Below are 22,688 nucleotides of genomic sequence, written 5' to 3'. Positions count from 1 at the left end.
TTTGGATCCAACTTGCCACTTTCCCTTGGATCCCATGGGCTTTTACTTTATTGACCAGTCTGCCATGTGTTCCCTTGTCAAAAGCCTTGCTAAAATCCATGTAGACCACATCAACCCTGGTTCAATGAGGAGTGTAGAAGAGCATGCCAGGAGCAGCACCAGGCGTACCTAAAAATGAGGTGCCAACCTGGTGAAGCTACAACTCAGGACTACATGCATGCTAAACAGCGGAAGCAACATGCTATAGACAGAGCTAAGCGATTCCACAACCAACAGATCAGATCAAAGCTCTGCAGTCCTGCCACATCCAGTCGTGAATGGTGGTGGACAATTAAACAACTAACGGGAGGAGGAGGCTCTGCAAACATCCCCATCCTCAATGATGGCGGAGTCCAGCACGTGAGTGCAAAAGACAAGGCTGAAGCGTTTGCAACCATCTTCAGCCAGAAGTGCCGAGTGGATGATCCATCTCAGCCTCCTCCCGATATCCCCACCATCACAGAAGCCAGTCTTCAGCCAATTCGATTCACTCCACGTGATATCAAGAAACGGCTGAGTGCACTGGATACAGCAAAGGCTATGGGCCCCGACAACATCCCAGCTGTAGTGCTGAAGACTTGTGCTCCAGAACTAGCTGCGCCTCTAGCCAAGCTGTTCCAGTACAGCTACAACACTGGCATCTACCCGACAATGTGGAAAATTGCCCAGGTATGTCCTGTCCACAAAAAGCAGGACAAATCCAATCCGGCCAACTACCGCCCCATCAGTCTACTCTCAATCATCAGCAAAGTGATGGAAGGTGTCGTCGACAGTGCTATCAAGCGACACTTACTCACCAATAACCTGCTCACCGATGCTCAGTTTGGGTTCCGCCAGGACCACTCGGCTCCAGACCTCATTACAGCGTTGGTCCAAACATGGACAAAAGAGCTGAATTCCAGAGGTGAGGTGAGAGTGACTGCCCTTGACATCAAGGCAGCATTTGACCGAGTGTGGCACCAAGGAGCCCTAGTAAAATTGAAGTCAATGGGAATCAGGGGAAAAACTCTCCAGTGGCTGGAGTCATACCTAGCACAAAGGAAGATGGTAGTGGTTGTTGGAGGCCAATCATCTCAGCCCCAGGACATTGCTGCAGGAGTTCCTCAGGGCAGTGTCCTAGGCCCAACAATCTTCAGCTGCTTCATCAATGACCTTCCCTCCATCATAAGGTCAGAAATGGGGATGTTCGCTGATGACTGCACAGTGTTCAGTTCCATTCGGAACCCCTCAAATAATGAAGCAGTCCGAGCCCGCATGCAGCAAGACCTGGACAACATCCAGGCTTGGGCTCACAAGTGGCAAGTAACATTCGCGCCAGATAAGTGCCAGGCAATGACCATCTCCAACAAGAGAGAGTCTAACCACCTCCCCTTGACATTCAACGGCATTACCATCGCCGAATCCCCCACCATCAACATCCTGGGGGTCACCATTGACCAGAAACTTAACTGGACCAGCCATATAAATACTGTGGCTACAAGAGCAGGTCAGAGGCTGGGTATTCTGTGGCGCGTGACTCACCTCCTGACTCCCCAAAGCCTTTCCACCATCTACAAGGCACAAGTCAGGAGTGTGATGGAATACTCCCCACTTGCCTGGACGAGTGCAGCTCCAACAACACTCAAGAAGCTCGACACCATCCAAGATAAAGCAGCCCGCTTGATTGGCACCCCATCCACCACCCTGAACATTCACTCCCTTCACCACCGGCGCACCGTGGCTGCAGTGTGCACTATCCACAGGATGCACTGCAGCAACTCGCCAAGGCTTCTCCGACAGCACCTCCCAAACCCGCGACCTCTACCACCTAGAAGGACAAGAGCAGCAGGCACATGGGAACAACACCACCTGCACGTTCCCCTCCAAGTCACACACCATCCCGACATGGAAATATATCGCCGTTCCTTCATTGTCGCTGGGTCAAAATCCTGGAACTCCCTTCCTAACAGCACTGTGGGAGAACCGTCACCACACGGACTGCAGCGGTTCAAGAAGGCGGCTCACCACCACCTTCTCAAGGGCAATTAGGGATGGGCAATAAATGCTGGCCTCGCCAGTGACGCCCACATCCCGTGAACGAATAAAAAAAAAAATGCGTTTCCCTCACCGATCCTGCTCGTTACCTCCTCAAAAAATTCAATCAAGTTAGTGAGACATAACCTTCCATGAACAAATCCATACTGACTGTCCTTGATTAACCCGTGCCTTTCTAAGCGATGATTTATGCTGTCCCTCAGAATTGATTCCAATAATTTGCCCACCACCGAGGCTAGACTGACCGGCCCATAATTACTCATTCTATCCCTTTCTCCCTTTTTGAACAACGGTACGATGTTAGCAGTCCTCCAATCCTCCAGCACCATGACTGTAGCCAGGGAGAATCGGAAAATGATGGTCAGAGACTCTGCTACTTCCTCCCTTGCTTCCCTTAACAGCCTGGGATACATTTCATCCGGGCCTGACAATTTATCTACTTTCAAAAGTTGCTAAACCCCTTAATGCTTCCTCTCTCACTATGTTTATCCCATCCAATATTTCACACTCCTCTTCAACTATAATCTCTGCATGGTCCCCCTCTTTTGTGAGGACAGACGCAAAGTATTCATTAAGAAATGTACCTACATCTTCCACCTCCATACATAAGTTACCTTTTTGGTTTCTAATAGGCCCTATTCTTTCCTTAGTTATTCTCTTGCTCTTTATGTATTTATAAAACATATTTGGGTTCTCCTTGATTTTACTTGCCTGTATTTTTTCATGCCCTCTCTTTCCTTTCTAATTTCACCCCTGCACTTTCTATACTCTTCTAGGTTTTCTGCAGTATTGTGTTTAGTTCTGGGCACCGCATCTTAGGTAGGATATATTGGCCTTGAAGGGAGTGCAGTGTAGATTTACTAGAATGATACCTGGACTCCAAGGGTTAAATTACGAGGAGAGATTACATAAACTAGGGGTGTATTCCCTAGAATTTAGAAGATCATGGGGTGATTTAATCGAAGTTTTCAAGATTTTAAGGGGAACTGATAGGGTAGATATTTCCTCTGGTTGGGGAGTCTAGGACTCGGGGACATAGCCTAAAAGTTAGAGCCAGGACTTTCAGGAGCGAAGTTAGGAAACACTTCTACGTGCAAAGGATGGTAGAAGTTTGGAACTCTCTTCCACAAACGGCAGTTGATGCTAGCTCAATTGTAGAAGGTTGGAACTCTCTTCCGCAAAGGGCAGTTGATGCTAGCTCAATTGTTAATTTTAAGAATTTATTTACATTTGTTCACATAAAGTGGACATTGCTGGCAAGGTCACCTTTATTATCCTTTATTGCCCTGAGGTAGTGGCGTTGGGCTGCTTTCTTAAACTGCTGCAGTGCTTATGACGGTGTTTCCATCGTGGTGTCAAGTAAGAAATTCCAGGATTTTGATCCAACAGAGAAGAAACAGCAATATATATCCAAGCCGGGATAATATAAAAAAAACAAAAGCAGCAGTCACAAGATACAAGCAATGATATGATTTTAAGGAGTAATTGGAAAGTACAAGTACTAGAAAACAGTATTCCTTCTGTAATTTCTGTTCTCTACAGAGCCTATATGCACCAAGTATGGAATACCGTCCCTATATCCTAGGCTACAGAGAAAACCAATTTGTTTCATCTGAATCATTGTCATCCAAAGACATGCAGACCAGTGAACTTGATTAGTACAGCTCACTGCACCCCAGAGAGTCAATACTATCAATCTGCTGCTACATTATGATTGCAGCAACTTCACATAAATTGCAAGCACTAAGCAAGAATTTCATGCTCAAAACAGCAGTACAAGAGCTACACTTAAATGTTCTGTATGAATACAAGAAGTCCACATGGAATATCCGTGGTGAAGCTTAACATACTGTTCCTCTGTCTATGCCTCTATCAAACAGTCTTGTTTCCTGGAACTTTACCCCATTTTAAAAGATGATATTTAAACACTGAGGCTAACTAAGATTTGCTGAAACAAGGGTATCGGTGATTTGCTCCACTTCCACCCTAGTATAAAATTTTATGCTCACAGCAATCACTGAGGTAATTATGAGACACATCTAACCTGGTTACACTTGTTTCCAGATGCACCCAGATATTAGGTTATCTAAAAAAAAGAAACTTTGGTGCACATAAAATTAAAACCATGACAAAGGGTGACTGAGACACTCCAGAAAGCTGTAAAGATTTCTCCCCTCACAGTATTTTGGGATTATTTGCCAATTTAGTATAACCCATTTTGCTTTTGAATATAATTATTAAGTATGAAAGCATAATTTAATTATGAAAGTTAATTTTTCAATAAAACTGTTAATTATGATCAGTTAACTTCATTCTACAGAAATCAAATAATATGAACATATCAATCAGTACAATGAACAGCCATTGTTAAAAAGGAAATCTAAACTTGGGGTCTGGAAATATTCAACCACCCATGCCCTTCCATCAAAAAAAATTAAATAAAAAGGAGACCAGTCACCTCCTCCCATTGAAGGTAACTGTTGCAAATGTTTATTTTCTGCACTTTTCAATTATCGTTTGCTCCCTTTTTTTCCCTATTAGTGTCACTTTTTGTATTTTTCTCTCTTTTCATTTGTATTCTGGTATACCTGTTGTCATTCTGCCCTTCCAAAATTGTGGGTTTTTTCCCCAATTTATATTTACATTTGTCTTGTTTCATATTGCCTTTAGTTGTGGGGAATATTTTGCAATATGTGTACCTTTCTAACTTGGATAAGGTTATTTCCCATAAAGTTTGAGATTTATGGAGGTTATATGCAGAATACATGTAAAAGATTCTCACGTAAATTTAGGGACCAATACGTGCTTACAGAAATTTTCCTGGTGTTGCACCACCACGATTTTAATTGCCGATAAGTGGCCCTTTCCCACCTCCTAGCCTAGCCCGTCCAGCACAGACTGCATCAGTACATAGACTGCTTTAATGCACAGCTGTCTGTACCACATTGAGTGTGAGGCATCAGCAGCTCCCCTCAAATGTTCAGATAGCTAGATAGAATCAGTAATGGATAAATTGTACAAAAACTGTTTGACGTTTTCAGGAAACGTACATCCATGAATAATCACACCTCTTCTATAAAAGCATTTTAGACCTTTATTAATAAAACTTGGACCGTTTCTCTATTCAAGCAGGTGGTATCTATTAGTTTTACTTCAAAATCAGACTTTTGCTTTACTTTAGTTCACTTCATGAAGGTTCTATTGCTCATACCATGACAAAAAAATATGCCTTGTACCACAAACAGAATGGGTGGGCTGAGCTCGATTTGTTTTCTGCATCTGTGTAACTACTGTGGAACTGTAATGTTGATATTTTTTTCTCATTACAAAAATATTAACAAACCATTTTCAGTTTAGGCCATATCATCAGCAGGAACTCAGGACCTCCTCTCCCGATCCTTCTCCCACTCCCCCCCCCCTCCCCCAGTCTCAGGCCATGGGCCCTTGTCTCTACTTTGTAACCAGGAATAAATCAGATAATTTTTGCAACTATCAGAGGGTCAGAGACAAGTATTGAGCTCCAAGTCTCATTTGGAGATAGAGGAAAACAGAAAAAGGGTTGGAAGAAAAAAGAACTTGCACTGATACAGGTCCTTGACATATCTCTCAAAAACATCCCTAATTGCTTCACGTACAATTAATTTCTTGGAAGTACAGTCTCTGTTATTGTGTAGGCAAACGCAACAACCATTTGACACACAAAGGTCCCACAAACAAAAATGAGATGAATGAGCAGTTAATCAGTTGGTCAAAGAAGGAATGTTGGCCAGGACACATGGGGAGCTTCCTCTCTACTTCAAATAGAGCCACGAGATCTTTGACATCCACTTGAACCACTGAAACAAGGAGATTGGGCATCTATTTAACATTTCAACTAAAGAATGGTGCCTCCAAAGTGTAGCATTCTCTCAGCACTGCACTGAAGTGTTAATCTAGTTGAGAGAAAGACATAATGACAGACAGGTAGACATAAATAAACATACATAGGAGAATCAGAAAGAGTAGGAAATAAGAAAAAAGTTTTTTTTAAATGTTTGTACGTCAACAATGCCACAAGAGATCAACATATTACATCAAACTAGGGGCTCTCCCGTAGTGTTAATTATGGTCCCAGAAAGCAGGGCAGAAAGGAGAGTATTTTCAGACTGGAAAGTGTCAGCTGGGGAGCATGATAGGAAGGTTTACCGCTACAATATAAGGTATTCCAGGTTGAATGACTGTAAATACATCAGGTTGATTTGGTGTTGTAGTTCAGAGAAGTAGGGTCAGATTAGATATAAAAATGAAAAACTAAAATTCAGAGATGGAATAGAAATGGAAAGGTTTCATTTGAAATGAACATTGGAATAAAAAAAAAATAAGATATCCTGAAACTGAATAATGTATGTTCTATTTGATATAAACTGTTCCAGATTGTTTCACACAGTAAAAATTGCTAAATATCCTCCATTCATTGTGGCAAATATTGGCATAATTTCATAAATGAAGGCATCTAGTTGCATTCTACTTTCAGCAAAGTACTACTGTGGCAGATCAGGATACATACTGCAGGATTGGGTAGTTTTAATATTTTTATGCATGAGGTGTTAGTGTAAAACCATGTGGCCTCCTGCAAGCAGCTGCTGGCAGTCTTTGGGATAAAAGATAAGGGGCCCGATGTTAACAGGGCTGCGGGTTCTCGGCAGGGGGGCTATCGGGCGCGTGGGTAACGCACGCGGTGAAATTAGTCAGCTTCCCGCGCGATTGTAGCATCCAATCCACTAATTGGATCCACTTACCTGCTCCTCCAGGTTCCCCACTGCTGATCTGCGTGTCGGGCAGGCTGCGCATGCGCAGTAAGATCTGTCAGCTGGAGGCGCTCTATTTAAAGGGGCAGTCCTCCACTGACAGATGCTGCAACAAATAGCAAAAATTACAGCATGGAGCAGCCCAGGGGGAAGGCTGCTCCCAATTTAATGATGCCTCACTCCAGGTATCAATACATGGGGTGAGGAGGAGGGGGGAGGACAGAGATCTTCCCCCTGGCAGGCGGGAGGAAGCGGCCTGCCTCTGCCACCAGGAAGGCCTGGCTCGAGGTGGCAGAGGAGGTCACCAGCGCAACCAACATATCGCCCACCTGCATACAGTGCAGGAGGCACTCCAACGACCTCAGTAGGTCAGCCAAAGTGAGTACACGTAGTCTTTCCCCTACACTCCGTCTGCCACATCACTGCCCCCACCCCACATCTCCTTCAGCACTGCCAACACTACTCTGTCACATCACCCCTCATACCCACTCAAACCTCATCCTCATCTTACCTGCACCTACTCACCTCGCCAGTACTCATCCTGCCACTACCACTCAACCCAATCCTCATACAATCTCATGGCTCTCTCTCATAATCACTCTCTCGTGCATCTCTTCACGGCCAGCCTCACTCAACCTGCCATTACCTGTGCTGCAGCCACAGGGCATGCATCACATATGTGCAGTAGGCAGCGTAAGGCAAACGTGTCGTGAGCATGAAGGAGATGCACAAGGGTGTTTGAGAGTTTGTCATGGGTGTTAGTTATATTGAATTTCTGACCAACTCACATTACATATTATATTGGCACCACTACTGCCATGTCTTCGCAAATCCTGTCTGGTTTGTGCAATAATGCCCTCTCCTGAGGATCACTATGAGGATCCACAACTGATGCCACCCATTGTGTCACTGCAGAGTGGGTGTAGGTGTATTTGCAGGGCTCTTTTGCGCAGACGACTGAGACACATCGGCGATGTCCCCGGTTGCACCCTGGAAGGATGCGGAGGAGAAGTTGTTGAGGGCAGTGGTGACTTTGACAGCGACAGGTAAGAAGATGGTGCTCGGGCCAGGAGCAGCTTGGCATGAAAGAGGCTGCAGATGTCCATGACTACATGTCGAGTGACTCTGAGCCTCCGTGTGCACTGCTGCTCAGAAAGGTCCAGGAGGCTGAGCCTCGGTCTGTGGACCCTGTGGTGAGGGTAGTGCCCTCTGCGACGCATCTCTCTCTGCGGTAGCCCTCCCTCCTACTGTACAGGTGGTTGTGTCACAACACAACTCCACGTGTCAGAGGTGGACGGCGTGGATGGCGAGGCTGGTGATGCTGTTCGCCCTCCGAGGAGGTCATGACTGCAGCTACGGCGGCCCCCATCCACAAGATGTACATCTGAGGGGGTACGCAAGGTAGGTACATGTCTCCGGACCCCGAGGTAAGTGTCCAGGTTGGTGACTTTGACTGTCAAGAGGAGGGTGGTGGAGGCCAAACTTTGTCCCAAGTGACAGAGTGGCCTCCTGCAATGGGTGAGGGTCTCCCCTCCCCCCCCCCACCTGTCAAATGGACCTTTGCAGTTGCCACAGGCTGACAGCTGCAACACGTCCATTTGACCTGGGAGTGTTTCCCCCAGTGTGGGAAACAGTCCCAGTTTGCTCTAAAATCCCACCCCTCCTCACGTAATCCCTTAATCAGGTCAGTTAATGACCTGAAATACCTAAATAAATACTTTCAAGTGGAACCCCGCTGGCTTTAATTGCCTGCGGGATTCCCACCAGCGGGGACTGCGCGCGCATGCCGGCGCGTCAGCGGGGAACCCGGAAGTGCGCGGGTTCGGGGCGGGCTCCAGTCCCGCTCCGGGATTCGGAGACCCCCGCCAGGAACGCACTCGATAGCGGGTGCTAAAATGACGCCCAAAGAGTCAGCCAGAACATGAACAGTGTGCCTCTGGACATGCAAGTTTCATACATAGAGATGGATGATAACACTAATAACAAGGAGAGTTATTCAAATGACACACTGACCAGCTTGTTAAATTCCATGCAGATTTTTTTTTGTGGGGCAAGACGACAACATAAGGTTATTTTATTTTAAGATTACCTCACATGTTACAGGTTTCAAATTTTGGCCATGTTGTTTGGAAAGTACTTAGTGGAGGTCAGACATTTTCTCCCTTAGGAAGGAAGGGAGGTAAAGAGGAGGAAAATAAATGACTCGAGAGCACCTCATGGAGTCAAATCAAGAATGGCAATGATAAAAGATTTGGGAGAAGGGGCCGAGAGCAGCATTCTCATTAACACAAAGGTTTCTCAGACATTATAGAATTTTTTTTCTTGTGATAAAACAGGATCAAGACAGAAGAAATGGCTAGGAGAGTTCATGTGCCATTAGATTTGACCTGTGAGATTGCTGGGAGCATGATATACTTGGAGGATCTATATAAAGATACCAATGAACAAGTCAAAGATTTTTCATTACCAAATGCCCAAACAACCAACAAGTGATGTTTCATCTGAAGGAATGTTTAACAGGCAGAAGCAGCGATATCTAGAGCTTTTCTGCTTCTGTTCTGTGCAGAGTTCTTAGTTTAATAAAAAAATAATTGTAGCATTCAGCTTTTGACTGATGTCTTAACAACTCTTCTGCTGCTGTAGTCATTATCTTTTACAGGACAGACTGCCTGGTCATAATTCTTCATTGTTGAAAAGGCTGAGCTCTGGCACAGAGTCAGCCATTCTTAGTCAGGCCAGTGCTCTGCATGACTGTGGGCTGTATTCAGTCCAGGACCAGAAATACATTTTCCCTGCAACCTTCACAACAACTTTATTAGATTCCTTCACTGGAGAGATATTATCTTGCCAAAGTGACAAGCCTTCTTGAGAATTCCCATTTTAACACGACTGTCACACTATCATTTCTGACAGTTATTTATTTGACCATTTCAGCGTCAAAGACAACATACTATTGTCTTCGACCTGTGCAATTTTGACTCTCCGCTGCAGCGATGAATTACTCTGTTGAAGGTGGTGACATCAACAAGCAAACTTATGCACTCTTGAGCCAACAATCCTCAAAATATAACCCTTTTAGCCCCAGTATCACTCTGGTGAATCTGCACTGCACCCCCTCCAACGCCAGTATATCCTTCCTGAGGTGTGGTGCCCAGAATTCAACAGTGGTCTAAATGGGGTCTAACCAGAGCTTTATATAACTTCCACCTCTCTGTGAGAAAGGCTAACATTCCATTAGCCTTTTTAATTATATAGTTATACACCAGTGCGGTTTCACTTCGTTACAGTTTGCTTTTTGTTTTGTGTGTTTTAACTACAGAGCATAATGAGCTAAGAGATCACTCTTCAAACTCTTTCCCACTACTGATCCATTCTGGCAAGGTGCAGATATATGATTTAATAGATGTGCTTCAATCACATTTGAATCACCAGGAAGAATTCTAAAATATTTACAAAAATACAATCACAAATTGCAATGTTCCCAAAACGAACAAGGAGCATAAACGCCGGCACTTTTTTTTATTTGTTCATGGGATGTGGATGTTGCTGGCGAGGCCAGCATTTATTGCCCATCTCTAATTGCCCTTGAGAAGGAGGTGGTGAGCCACCTTCTTGAACCGCTGCAGTCCGTGTGGTGAAAGTTCTCCCTCGGTTAGGAAGGGAGTTCCAGGATTTTGACCCAGCGACGATGAAGGAATGGCGATATATTTCCAAGTCGGGATGGTGAATGACTTGGAGGGGAACGTGCAGGTGGTGCGGTTCCCATGTGCCTGCTACGCTTGTCCTTCTAGGTGATAGAGGTCGCGGTTTGGGAGGTGCTGTCGAAGAAGCCTTGGCGAGTTGCTGCTGTGCATCCTGTGGATGGTACACACTGCAGCCACAGTGCACCAAGGGAGTGAATGTTTAGGGTGGTGGAAGGGGTGCCAATCAAGCAGGCTGCTTTGTCCTGGATGGTGTCGAGCTTCTTGAGTGTTGTTGGAGCTGCACTCATCCAGGCAAGTGGAGAGTATTCCATCACACTTCTGACTTGTGCCTTGAAGATGGTGGAAAAGCTTTGGGGAGTCAGGAGGTGAGTCACTCGGCGCAGAATACCCCACCTCTGACCTGCTCTTGTAGCCACAGTATTTATATGGCAGCAGAGCAGAAATGAATCAGGGATCAAACAAAAAGGACCCAGATTTCAACAGTGCTGAAACTTAAGCAAAAACAAAGAAATTCCACCTAAAAATAAGATAGAGTTAGCAAAAAATATCCTACCCATTTATGATAAATTGAAGTTGCTGTTTTCTTACCTTCATTAAAGTATTAGTCAGTCACTCAGTCAGGCAGCTTTTGGTTATATTCATATTTGTCAGAGTAAACAGGAGTTAATGCTGAAAAGATCCCACTGTAATAAGGTTTTGCACACTTGCTAAATTCTTACCTTGGTCTCTTTCATCGTCACCTGTTTCATTTTCTTCCATAGGGAGCTGGGTGTGGAATATAGATGTAACCGCCAGATCTTCACCAGTACTGCCTGATGTCGGTAAAGCAAAAGGAAAGATCACGTGAGCATGGTCATAGCTGAATATTCTAAAATATGCACAGAGGAAGTTATTACTTAAGAACACAGCAACAGGAGTAGTCCATTCAGGCCCTTGAGCCATGTTCCGCCATTCAACTAGATCATGGCTGATTTGTTTCTTAACTTCATCTACCTGCCATTGTTCCACATAAGCCTTAATACCTTTGCCTAGCAAAAATTTATCAATCACAGATTTGAAATTTTCAATTGACCTAGCCTCAACATCTTTTGGGGAGGGAAAAAGAGTTTTCCAGATCTTCACACAAAGAGTAGTGGAAAAGTGCTTCCTGACATCCCGCTTGTGCGGGACTTCCTCCACAAAAGGAAATAGTTTCTCTCTATCTCCCCTTTCAACTCCTTTAATCACCTTAAACACCTCAATTAGATCACCCCTTAATCTTCTACACTCAAGGGAATACAAGTACAATACAAGGGAATAATCTATGCAACCTGTCCTCAAAATATAACCCTTTTAGCCCCAGTATCACTCTGGTGAATCTGCACTGCACCCCCTCCAACGCCAGTATATCCTTCCTGAGGTGTGGTGCCCAGAATTCAACAGTGGTCTAAATGGGGTCTAACCAGAGCTTTATATAACTTCCACCTCTCTGTGAGAAAGGCTAACATTCCATTAGCCTTTTTAATTATATAGTTATACACCAGTGCGGTTTCACTTCGTTACAGTTTGCTTTTTGTTTTGTGTGTTTTAACTACAGAGCATAATGAGCTAAGAGATCACTCTTCAAACTCTTTCCCACTACTGATCCATTCTGGCAAGGTGCAGATATATGATTTAATAGATGTGCTTCAATCACATTTGAATCACCAGGAAGAATTCTAAAATATTTACAAAAATACAATCACAAATTGCAATGTTCCCAAAACGAACAAGGAGCATAAACGCCGGCACTTTTTTTTATTTGTTCATGGGATGTGGATGTTGCTGGCGAGGCCAGCATTTATTGCCCATCTCTAATTGCCCTTGAGAAGGAGGTGGTGAGCCACCTTCTTGAACCGCTGCAGTCCGTGTGGTGAAAGTTCTCCCTCGGTTAGGAAGGGAGTTCCAGGATTTTGACCCAGCGACGATGAAGGAATGGCGATATATTTCCAAGTCGGGATGGTGAGTGACTTGGAGGGGAACGTGCAGGTGGTGCGGTTCCCATGTGCCTGCTACGCTTGTCCTTCTAGGTGATAGAGGTCGCGGTTTGGGAGGTGCTGTCGAAGAAGCCTTGGCGAGTTGCTGCTGTGCATCCTGTGGATGGTACACACTGCAGCCACAGTGCACCAAGGGAGTGAATGTTTAGGGTGGTGGAAGGGGTGCCAATAAAGCAGGCTGCTTTGTCCTGGATGGTGTCGAGCTTCTTGAGTGTTGTTGGAGCTGCACTCATCCAGGCAAGTGGAGAGTATTCCATCACACTTCTGACTTGTGCCTTGAAGATGGTGGAAAAGCTTTGGGGAGTCAGGAGGTGAGTCACTCGGCGCAGAATACCCCACCTCTGACCTGCTCTTGTAGCCACAGTATTTATATGGCAGCAGAGCAGAAATGAATCAGGGATCAAACAAAAAGGACCCAGATTTCAACAGTGCTGAAACTTAAGCAAAAACAAAGAAATTCCACCTAAAAATAAGATAGAGTTAGCAAAAAATATCCTACCCATTTATGATAAATTGAAGTTGCTGTTTTCTTACCTTCATTAAAGTATTAGTCAGTCACTCAGTCAGGCAGCTTTTGGTTATATTCATATTTGTCAGAGTAAACAGGAGTTAATGCTGAAAAGATCCCACTGTAATAAGGTTTTGCACACTTGCTAAATTCTTACCTTGGTCTCTTTCATCGTCACCTGTTTCATTTTCTTCCATAGGGAGCTGGGTGTGGAATATAGATGTAACCGCCAGATCTTCACCAGTACTGCCTGATGTCGGTAAAGCAAAAGGAAAGATCACGTGAGCATGGTCATAGCTGAATATTCTAAAATATGCACAGAGGAAGTTATTACTTAAGAACACAGCAACAGGAGTAGTCCATTCAGGCCCTTGAGCCATGTTCCGCCATTCAACTAGATCATGGCTGATTTGTTTCTTAACTTCATCTACCTGCCATTGTTCCACATAAGCCTTAATACCTTTGCCTAGCAAAAATTTATCAATCACAGATTTGAAATTTTCAATTGACCTAGCCTCAACATCTTTTGGGGAGGGAAAAAGAGTTTTCCAGATCTTCACACAAAGAGTAGTGGAAAAGTGCTTCCTGACATCCCGCTTGTGCGGGACTTCCTCCACAAAAGGAAATAGTTTCTCTCTATCTCCCCTTTCAACTCCTTTAATCACCTTAAACACCTCAATTAGATCACCCCTTAATCTTCTACACTCAAGGGAATACAAGTACAATACAAGGGAATAATCTATGCAACCTGTCCTCAAAATATAACCCTTTTAGCCCCAGTATCACTCTGGTGAATCTGCACTGCACCCCCTCCAACGCCAGTATATCCTTCCTGAGGTGTGGTGCCCAGAATTCAACAGTGGTCTAAATGGGGTCTAACCAGAGCTTTATATAACTTCCACCTCTCTGTGAGAAAGGCTAACATTCCATTAGCCTTTTTAATTATATAGTTATACACCAGTGCGGTTTCACTTCGTTACAGTTTGCTTTTTGTTTTGTGTGTTTTAACTACAGAGCATAATGAGCTAAGAGATCACTCTTCAAACTCTTTCCCACTACTGATCCATTCTGGCAAGGTGCAGATATATGATTTAATAGATGTGCTTCAATCACATTTGAATCACCAGGAAGAATTCTAAAATATTTACAAAAATACAATCACAAATTGCAATGTTCCCAAAACGAACAAGGAGCATAAACGCCGGCACTTTTTTTTATTTGTTCATGGGATGTGGATGTTGCTGGCGAGGCCAGCATTTATTGCCCATCTCTAATTGCCCTTGAGAAGGAGGTGGTGAGCCACCTTCTTGAACCGCTGCAGTCCGTGTGGTGAAAGTTCTCCCTCGGTTAGGAAGGGAGTTCCAGGATTTTGACCCAGCGACGATGAAGGAATGGCGATATATTTCCAAGTCGGGATGGTGAGTGACTTGGAGGGGAACGTGCAGGTGGTGCGGTTCCCATGTGCCTGCTACGCTTGTCCTTCTAGGTGATAGAGGTCGCGGTTTGGGAGGTGCTGTCGAAGAAGCCTTGGCGAGTTGCTGCTGTGCATCCTGTGGATGGTACACACTGCAGCCACAGTGCACCAAGGGAGTGAATGTTTAGGGTGGTGGAAGGGGTGCCAATAAAGCAGGCTGCTTTGTCCTGGATGGTGTCGAGCTTCTTGAGTGTTGTTGGAGAGTATTCCATCACACTTCTGACTTGTGCCTTGAAGATGGTGGAAAAGCTTTGGGGAGTCAGGAGGTGAGTCACTCGGCGCAGAATACCCCACCTCTGACCTGCTCTTGTAGCCACAGTATTTATATGGCTGGTCCAGTTAACTTTCTGGTCAACGGTGACCCCCAGGATACTGATGGTGGGGGATTCGGTGATGGTAATGCCGTTGAATGTCAAGGGGAGGTGGTTAGACTCTCTCTTGTTGGAGATGGTCATTGCCTGGCACTTGTCTGGCACAAATGTTACTTGCCACTTATCAGCCCAAGCCTGGATGTTGTCAAGGTCTTGCTGCATGCAGGAACGGACTGCTTCATTATCTGAGGGGTTGCGAATGGAACTGAACACTGTGCAATCATCAGCGTACATTCCCATTTCTGACCTTTTGATGGAGGGAAGGTCATTGATGGAGCAGCTGAAGATGGTTGGGCCGAGGACACAGCCCTGAGGAACTCCTGCAGCAATATCCTGGGGCTGAGATGATTGGCCTCCAACAACCACTACCACCTTCCTTTGTGCTAGGTATGACTCCAGCCACTGGAGAGTTTTCCCCGATTCCCATTGACTTCAATTTTACCAGGGCTCCTTGGTGCCACACCCGGTCAAATGCTGCCTTGATGTCAAGGGCAGTCACTCTCACCTCACCTCTGGAATTCAGCTCTTTTGTCCATGTTTCGACCAAGGCTGTAATGAGGTCTGGAGCCGAGTGGTCCTTGATGAACCCGAACTGAGCATCGGTGAGCAGGTTATTGGTGAGTAAGTGCTATCAAGCGGCACTATCAACGACACCTTCCATCACTTTGCTGATGATTGAGAGTAGACTGATGGGGCGGTAATTGGCTGGATTGGATTTGACCTGCTTTTTGTGGACAGGACATACCTGGGCAATTTTCCACATTGTCGGGTAGATGCCAGTGTTGTAGCTGTACTGGAACAGTTTGGCTAGAGGTGCGGCTAGTTCTGGAGCACAAGTCTTCAGCACTACAGCCGGGATGTTGTCGGGCCCCATAGCCTTTGCTGTATCCAGTGCACTCAGCCGTTTCTTGATATCACCTGGAGCGAATCGAATTGGCTGAAGACTGCCTTCTGTGATGGTCGGGATATCGGGAGGAGGCTGAGATGGATCATCCACTTGGCACTTCTGGCTGAAGATGGTTGCAAACGCTTCAGCCTTGTCTTTTGCACTCATGTGCTGGACTCCGCCATCATTGAGGATGGGGATGGTAACAGAGCCTCCTCCCCCTGTTAGTTGTTTAATTGTCCACCACCATTCACAACTGGATCTGGCAGGACTGCAGAGCTTTGATCTGATCCCTTGGTTGTGGAATTGCTTAGCTCTGTCCAAAGCATGTTGCTTCTGCTGTTTAGCATGCATGTAGTCCTGAGTTATAGCTTCACCAGGTTGGCACCTAATTTTAAGTATGCTGGTGCTGCTCCTGGTATGCTCTTCTACACTCCTCATTGAACCAGGGTTGATCCCCTGGCTTGTTGGTAATGGTAGAGTGAGGAATATGCTGGGCCATGAGGTTAAAGATGGTGCTGGAATACAATTCTGCTGCTGCTGATGGCCCACAGCCCCTCATGGATGCCCAGTTTTGAGCTGCTAGATCTGTTCTGAATCTATCTCATTTAACACGGTGATAGTGCCACACAACACGTTGGATGGTGTCCTCAGTGTGAAGACGGGTCTTCGTCTCCACGAGGACTGTGCGGTGGTCACTCCCACCAATACTGTCATGGACAGATGCAAATGCGACAAATTCTATGTAAAATGTTTCACAAAATGTGTCTGTATTTAAATAAGTATTGTAGTGTCATTTCTGACTGGATTGTACCAGTCACCTTACATTAAAAAAATTCTGTGGCATACAGCTGCTGTGACAGTTTCTCACCCATCTCACTTTATACCCCTAATAAGACTATCACATAATCAACAACAAAAATGTCGGTAATTGGGGGGGAGGGGGGTGGAAATAATCAAACTTATCCATAAACTCCCACAACCCAGCTTCCAACTGCTTTGATGTTCCCCTCCCCCATGCAAAGTCAGTTGCCTTGCTCCAGGCACATCATTCCCTGCTGGTAGACAAGTCTACACCCACCCACAACTCTGTATCCCAGAGACAGCTCCAGCTCGACATCACCAGGAAGATTGTGAGGCAGATCCAAGTCATGTGCATACTGATGCCTCCATTCCTTCCCATCCTCCACTGTCAGACTCCGATTGTTCCAGCTCTCCCGTTCACTCTCTTCTGTGGCTCTCCTCTCAGTGCCAGGTCTGGCTGCTCCTTGATCTTTAATGGTTCTTAGTGTCCTGATTCTGATCCCAGCTCTGCTCCCTTAGTAGAGATGAGCCAAGACCTAGGAAGGCAAACCCAGGCCATCTGAACTCTGATACCCAAGCCTGAGCAAGGCCATCCTCTAGCCAAAGAAGCACACATCCTGTCCCTCACAGCTCTGGTCAAAAAGTGTTAATATTCAGATTTATGGAGGTGACCGTCTTCTCCAGGAAATTAAAACCAGGTCAAAAGCAAAACTGCAAAAAAAAGAAATAGCTTCAAGAAGATTATAAATTGCAAAAAAGAGAAAAAGGTGGATACAAAATCAGAAATTAGAAGAATACCAAGAAGAACAAAACAACATGTATATATGTAGTGCCAAAGGGACTTCATAATGAAGATGGATAGGGAAAATGGATGCCAGGTCATGGAGAGAGAGATTAGGAGGTGCGACCAAAAGTTTGGTCAATAAGATGGATTTGAATGGGTTTTTAAAAGGTCGAAAGAGAAATGGAAAGGCAGAGTTCCGGAGCATGCTTAAGCAAGGCTGCTTAAGGCTGTACCATCAATGGTGGGGAGCAGGGAGAAGGGAGGATCCACAAAAGACCAGTGACAGAAAACCAATGGGTGCAAAAGGAGATAGAAGACTGGAGAAGATTACAAACAAAGGGTACTGTCAGGCTGTGGAGTGTTGAAGATGAGGACTTAAAATTTAAAGCACAGGGGGCCTTGGATCAAGGTTGGCAAGCAAGGACGGGATAATGGGCATGTGGGGGCACGATACGGTTTTAGACAAGTTTAGAGTTTATGAAGGGTGAAGAAAGGGAGGCTAGCAAAGAGGGGCAATAATTGAGAGCAGAGGTAACAAAAGTCTGAATAAGACTTTCAATGGCATAGTGACTGAGCTAGGGCTGGAGGCAGAGAATGTTCTGGGGTTGGAAATAATGAGTCTTAGTGATGGACAGAGTATGGGGTTTGAAACTTAGCTCTGGGTCAAACAAGGCACCAAGGTTTCACATGGTCAGGTGCAACCTGAGCAAATAACCAGGAAAGGAGATGGAGTCGATGGCAAGAGAGTGGCTGAGGGTGATAATGATGACTTACGTCTTATTGATGTTCAGTCTTAGGAAGTTGTGACACATCCTTGACAATGTCAGTCTGACATCACAGCGGTGCTCATAGATATGAGAGGTGGTGGAAATGAAGTTCTGCATCATCAGCATATGTACGGAAGCTGATCTGAAGCTTGCGGATGATATTACCTAGTACCAGCACGTAGATGAAGTCAAGAGGATGGACAATGATAGATCCTTGGGGACTCCAGAGGTAACAGTGCAGGGACAGGGAACGGAAGTCATTCATAGAATCATATAGCACAGAAGGCAGCCGTTCGGCCCATCGTGCCTGTGCCAGCTCTCTGAAAGAGCTACAGATTAGTCCCACTCCCTTGCTTTTTCCCCATAGCCCTGCAAATTTTTCCTTTTCAAGTAGAGATCCAATTCCCTTTTGAAAGTTATTACTGAATCTGCTTCCACCACCCTTTCAGGCAATGCATTCCAGATCATAACAACTTGCTGAGTGAAGAAATTTCACCTCATCGCCTCCCTGGCTTTTTTGCCAATTATTTTAAATTTGTGTCCTCTGGTTACCGACCCTCCTGCCAATGGAAACAGTTTCTCCCTATCTACTCTATCAAAACCCCTCATAATTTTGAACACTTCTATTAAATCTCCCCTTAACCTTCTCTGCTCTAAAGGAGAACAATCCCACCTTCTCTAGTCTCTCCAGATAACTGAAATCCCTCATTCCCGGTACCATTCTAGTATTTCTCCTCTGCACCCGCTCCAAGGCTTTGACGTCATTTCTAAATTGTGGTGCCCAGAATTGGATACAATACTCTAGCCGAGGTCTAACCAGTGATTTATAAAAATTTAGTTAGCTTCCTTGCTTTTGTACTCTATCCCTCTATTTATAAAGCCATGGCTCCCATTTGCTTTTTTTAAAAAAAAACAGGGCTTTGCTTAACTACCTTGAAGTCAGCCATGAATTTCCCAGAATTTTGATTAGATTGGCCTCACGTTTCTTCCTCGCCCACAAGATTGTGCGAGTGAAGGAGATGCTCAATGGCGTACATGGCTACACCATGTTTGGATGGGCAGGCTTGATGGACTGGATTTTTGTGTTCATTTTTTTTGTATAAGTTCATGAGGACAGACAACCTCAATTTGCTGAAATAAAGGCCACACTGACTCCTGTAAAGATTTTCAGATTACAAATTTGCTTTAAAACTACGACTTAAACTTTATTTATTTTAAATAATTAAAAATACCTTATCCCCGATAAGTTTTGATGACGGGTTTGTGCTGAGTCAGCTGATATCAGTCAGGGCAGCAACAGAGATACTTCAATTGGCTCCTACACCTCTGGGTTGAGGGCAGATGAGGGAGGGATGTGCAGAAGGAAGGCCAGGATTCCCACATATGATTGCCATCCAGAAGCTTTTGTTGGATGTACACATATGTAGGAACAAAGGAACTGCTTGATGAAAAAAGACCAAGGTCCATCCAGTTCACCTTCTACCATCCTGGTAGTCGCATGATACAATGATAATGGAGTTGTTGACTAATCATAGCAATTAATCTCTATTAATTAGTCCACAACAGACCCAGACATGATGCGAGTAAAAGCCTAATGGTGGAGAGCTTTGGTAATCATAGATCCAAAGTCACCTGTTCCTCCCAAGCAAATTACCACATCATGTCTCACATTACTCATATACAGTATCCTAAAATGTTATTTTCTGAAAGAAATCTATCTAATTTGCGTTTGAATGAATTAGTACTAACTGCTTCCATTTTGAATTTACACCCCTTCAAGCGCAGGCTGTGTCCTCTGGTTCTACTGTTCTTGACAAGGTGAAATAGCTTGTCATGATGTTAGGCGAGAAGAGATCGGGCTCTGCTGTGATGCCCCTATGGAAAAATATTTTGCCAATGCTCACGGTCAAGGCAGACACATTATTAATGGCCACTTGGACAAGGAGCACCATGGAACTGTAACCAGCAAGGAGTCAACAGTTTCAATAGAGGATGGGAAAAATTGCAAGAAAAAAAAATAAAACATCTTAAGCAGCAAGATAAACCATGCCAAGACAAATTCCCCAATTTGTAAATTTGCTTCTAAATTGTATTTGAATTTCACATGTCCTAACTGTATTGTAGAAATTAGCCTAATTTTATGTTTGTACTTAAAGGCTGATATAAATAGATTTCACATATTAAGGGTTCAGCTAATGTTATGACAATGTCATTAGATGGCAAATTGTTCTAAACATGAAAAAACATCAAAGATTTGCCAATGTATCACATTCCCGCTAACCTGTGCTTCAGTGTCAAAGAATACTTGAGTTAAGGTGTAGTATGGTTATCAGTTACATTCCAGATCACTGCATATTTATTAATATACAAAGAAAAACACTTCAAGGTTCAGAAAATGTCACTGCATTGCAAAATGAGAAAAAAAGGATAATGACTTGCAATATGGCACTAATAGCATTAAAATAACGTTACACCCATTTAGGAATCTGGTACTGTTACAATAATTCCATTGGTTTCTTCACATTATTTTGTACAATTAATCGACAGCAGGTTTTCCTCCCACTCACCATTTCCAGCTGGTGTCAGAGCTAAAAATCTCATTGTATTGTCTGCCACCTCAGGGCACTCCACCAATCCCTCAGGGTTTGCACTCTGAAACAAAGAAAACCATTACTTGATTTCTCACCTTAGACAGCTGGAATTTTCTGGTTTTAATGTATAATTTTGCTGTTAGACTTACATCACAGTGTGCAATTTCAAATGTAAATGAAGTGTTCTTATTTATCAGCTTTATCAATTGTAATTTTTGTTTCTTTCAACAATATTTTATGATTCTTCTCGTATGATCATAGATCCTCAAAGAGTGTCTCACCAGCAAACACCTTTCAAAAATCAGACTGTTACAAAGACTATAATCACCTCTAATATCTTGTTTCAACACTGACATTATTGGTAATACTGCCTTGAAATAATCACTAAACCTGACAATAACAATTTGCATTCATACAAGGCCTTCAATTTGGGAAAAGGTCCCAAGGCACTTCACAGAGGCATAATCAGACAAAAACTAACATGGAGCAAAAGAAGGAGATATAAGGACAAGTGACCAAAAGCTTGGTCAAAAAGGTGGGGTTTAAGAAGTTTTAAAGACAGATTGAATGATTTTAATTAACACATACAATTGATACTGAAGCACCCCAAGATAATTTCTACTGAAGTAACTATTTCAAGCTAATAGCTCCAATGTTCAAAAATCAACACAAGGATATTGACTCAAAGGGTGATTATAACTACCTTATTTTTTAAAATAAGTGTCCTCATGGCAAAACTCAATCTGATTTGGGGTTCAAGTTCACAAGACATTTAAAGCAGCACTTCAAGGCCATAAAAAAAGCTAGTGGAACACTGGGTCTTATGGCAACACATATTGGATATAAATGCTGAAATGTAACGGTAAATTGATATAAAACCTTTTTAGACCACAATTGTAGTAGTGTGCACAGTTTTGGGCTCTACACTACAGGAAGAACGTTGAGGCAATTGAGAGGATACAGCACAGATTCACGAGATTCACAGATGTTGTCTGATATGAGGAAATACAAATATGAAGATAGATTTGAAAAATTGGGCTTATTCCTGTTAGAACACAGATTACGAGACAATATGACAGAAGTGTTGAAAATTATGAAAGGATGGGACAGGGTAGATAGAAGCAGGGAGGCACCGTGGATACAAGATTAAAGGGAAGAAATGTAGAACAGAGGGCATGGGAAACTTCTTTACACAGAGTTGTGAGGCTGTGGAATTCAATTCCAGGGTTGGTGGTTGAAGCAGAAACACTGTCAACATTCACAGACACAAATCTTTGAAGGTGTTAGGACAAGTTGATAAGCCTGTTAAAAAGCATATGGGATGCTTGGCTTTATAAATAGTGGTATAGAGTACAAAAGCAAGCAAGTTATGGTAAACCTTGAAAAATCGCTGGTTAGGCCTCAGCTAGAGTATTGTGTCCAACTCTGGGCACCACACTTTAGGAAGGATGTCAGTGCCTTAGAGAGGGTTGAGAGGAGATTTACCAGAATGGTTCCAGGGATGAGGGACTTCAGGTTATGTAGAGAAACTACAGAAGCTAGGATTGTTCTCCTTCATGCAGAGAAGGTTAAGGGTAGATTTGATAGAGGTGTTCAAAATTATGGGGCAAGTAGATGGGGAGAAACTGTTTCCACTGACAGGAGTATTGGTAACCAGGGGACACAGGTTTAAGATAATTGGCAAAAAAATCCAGGGGGGAAATGAGGAGAATTCTTTTTTTTTACACAGTGAGTTATGATCAGGAATGCACTACCTGAAAAGGTGGTGGAAGTAGATTCAATAGTACCTTTCAAAAGGGAATTGGATATACACTTGAAAAGGAGAAATTTGCTGGGGAGTGGGACTAATTGCGTAGCTCTTTCAAAGAGCCAGTAAAGTCACGATGGGTCGAATGGCCACCTTCTGTGCTGTATGATTCCATGC

General features: G+C 44.0%; 1 protein-coding gene across 1 annotated transcript in view; it reads right to left on the bottom strand.

Moving 5' to 3' along the window:
* The window catches only part of fsip1 (fibrous sheath interacting protein 1), a 471,059-nt gene that overhangs the window by 422,905 nt on the left and 25,466 nt on the right, over positions 1-22,688 (bottom strand). The window contains exons 6-8 of the mRNA XM_067992167.1: positions 20,741-20,825; positions 13,245-13,337; positions 11,284-11,376 (exon numbers count right to left, since the gene is read on the bottom strand). Of these exons, the coding sequence (XP_067848268.1) occupies positions 11,284-11,376; positions 13,245-13,337; positions 20,741-20,825 (271 nt within the window). The remainder of the gene's footprint in view (positions 1-11,283; positions 11,377-13,244; positions 13,338-20,740; positions 20,826-22,688) is intronic.

This window comes from Heptranchias perlo, chromosome 10 (assembly GCF_035084215.1).
Source record: "Heptranchias perlo isolate sHepPer1 chromosome 10, sHepPer1.hap1, whole genome shotgun sequence".
NCBI classification, from domain to species: domain Eukaryota; kingdom Metazoa; phylum Chordata; class Chondrichthyes; order Hexanchiformes; family Hexanchidae; genus Heptranchias; species Heptranchias perlo.
The sequence above is the reverse complement of the archived record's forward strand: the minus strand, read 5'-3'. Positions and strand labels throughout refer to the sequence as shown.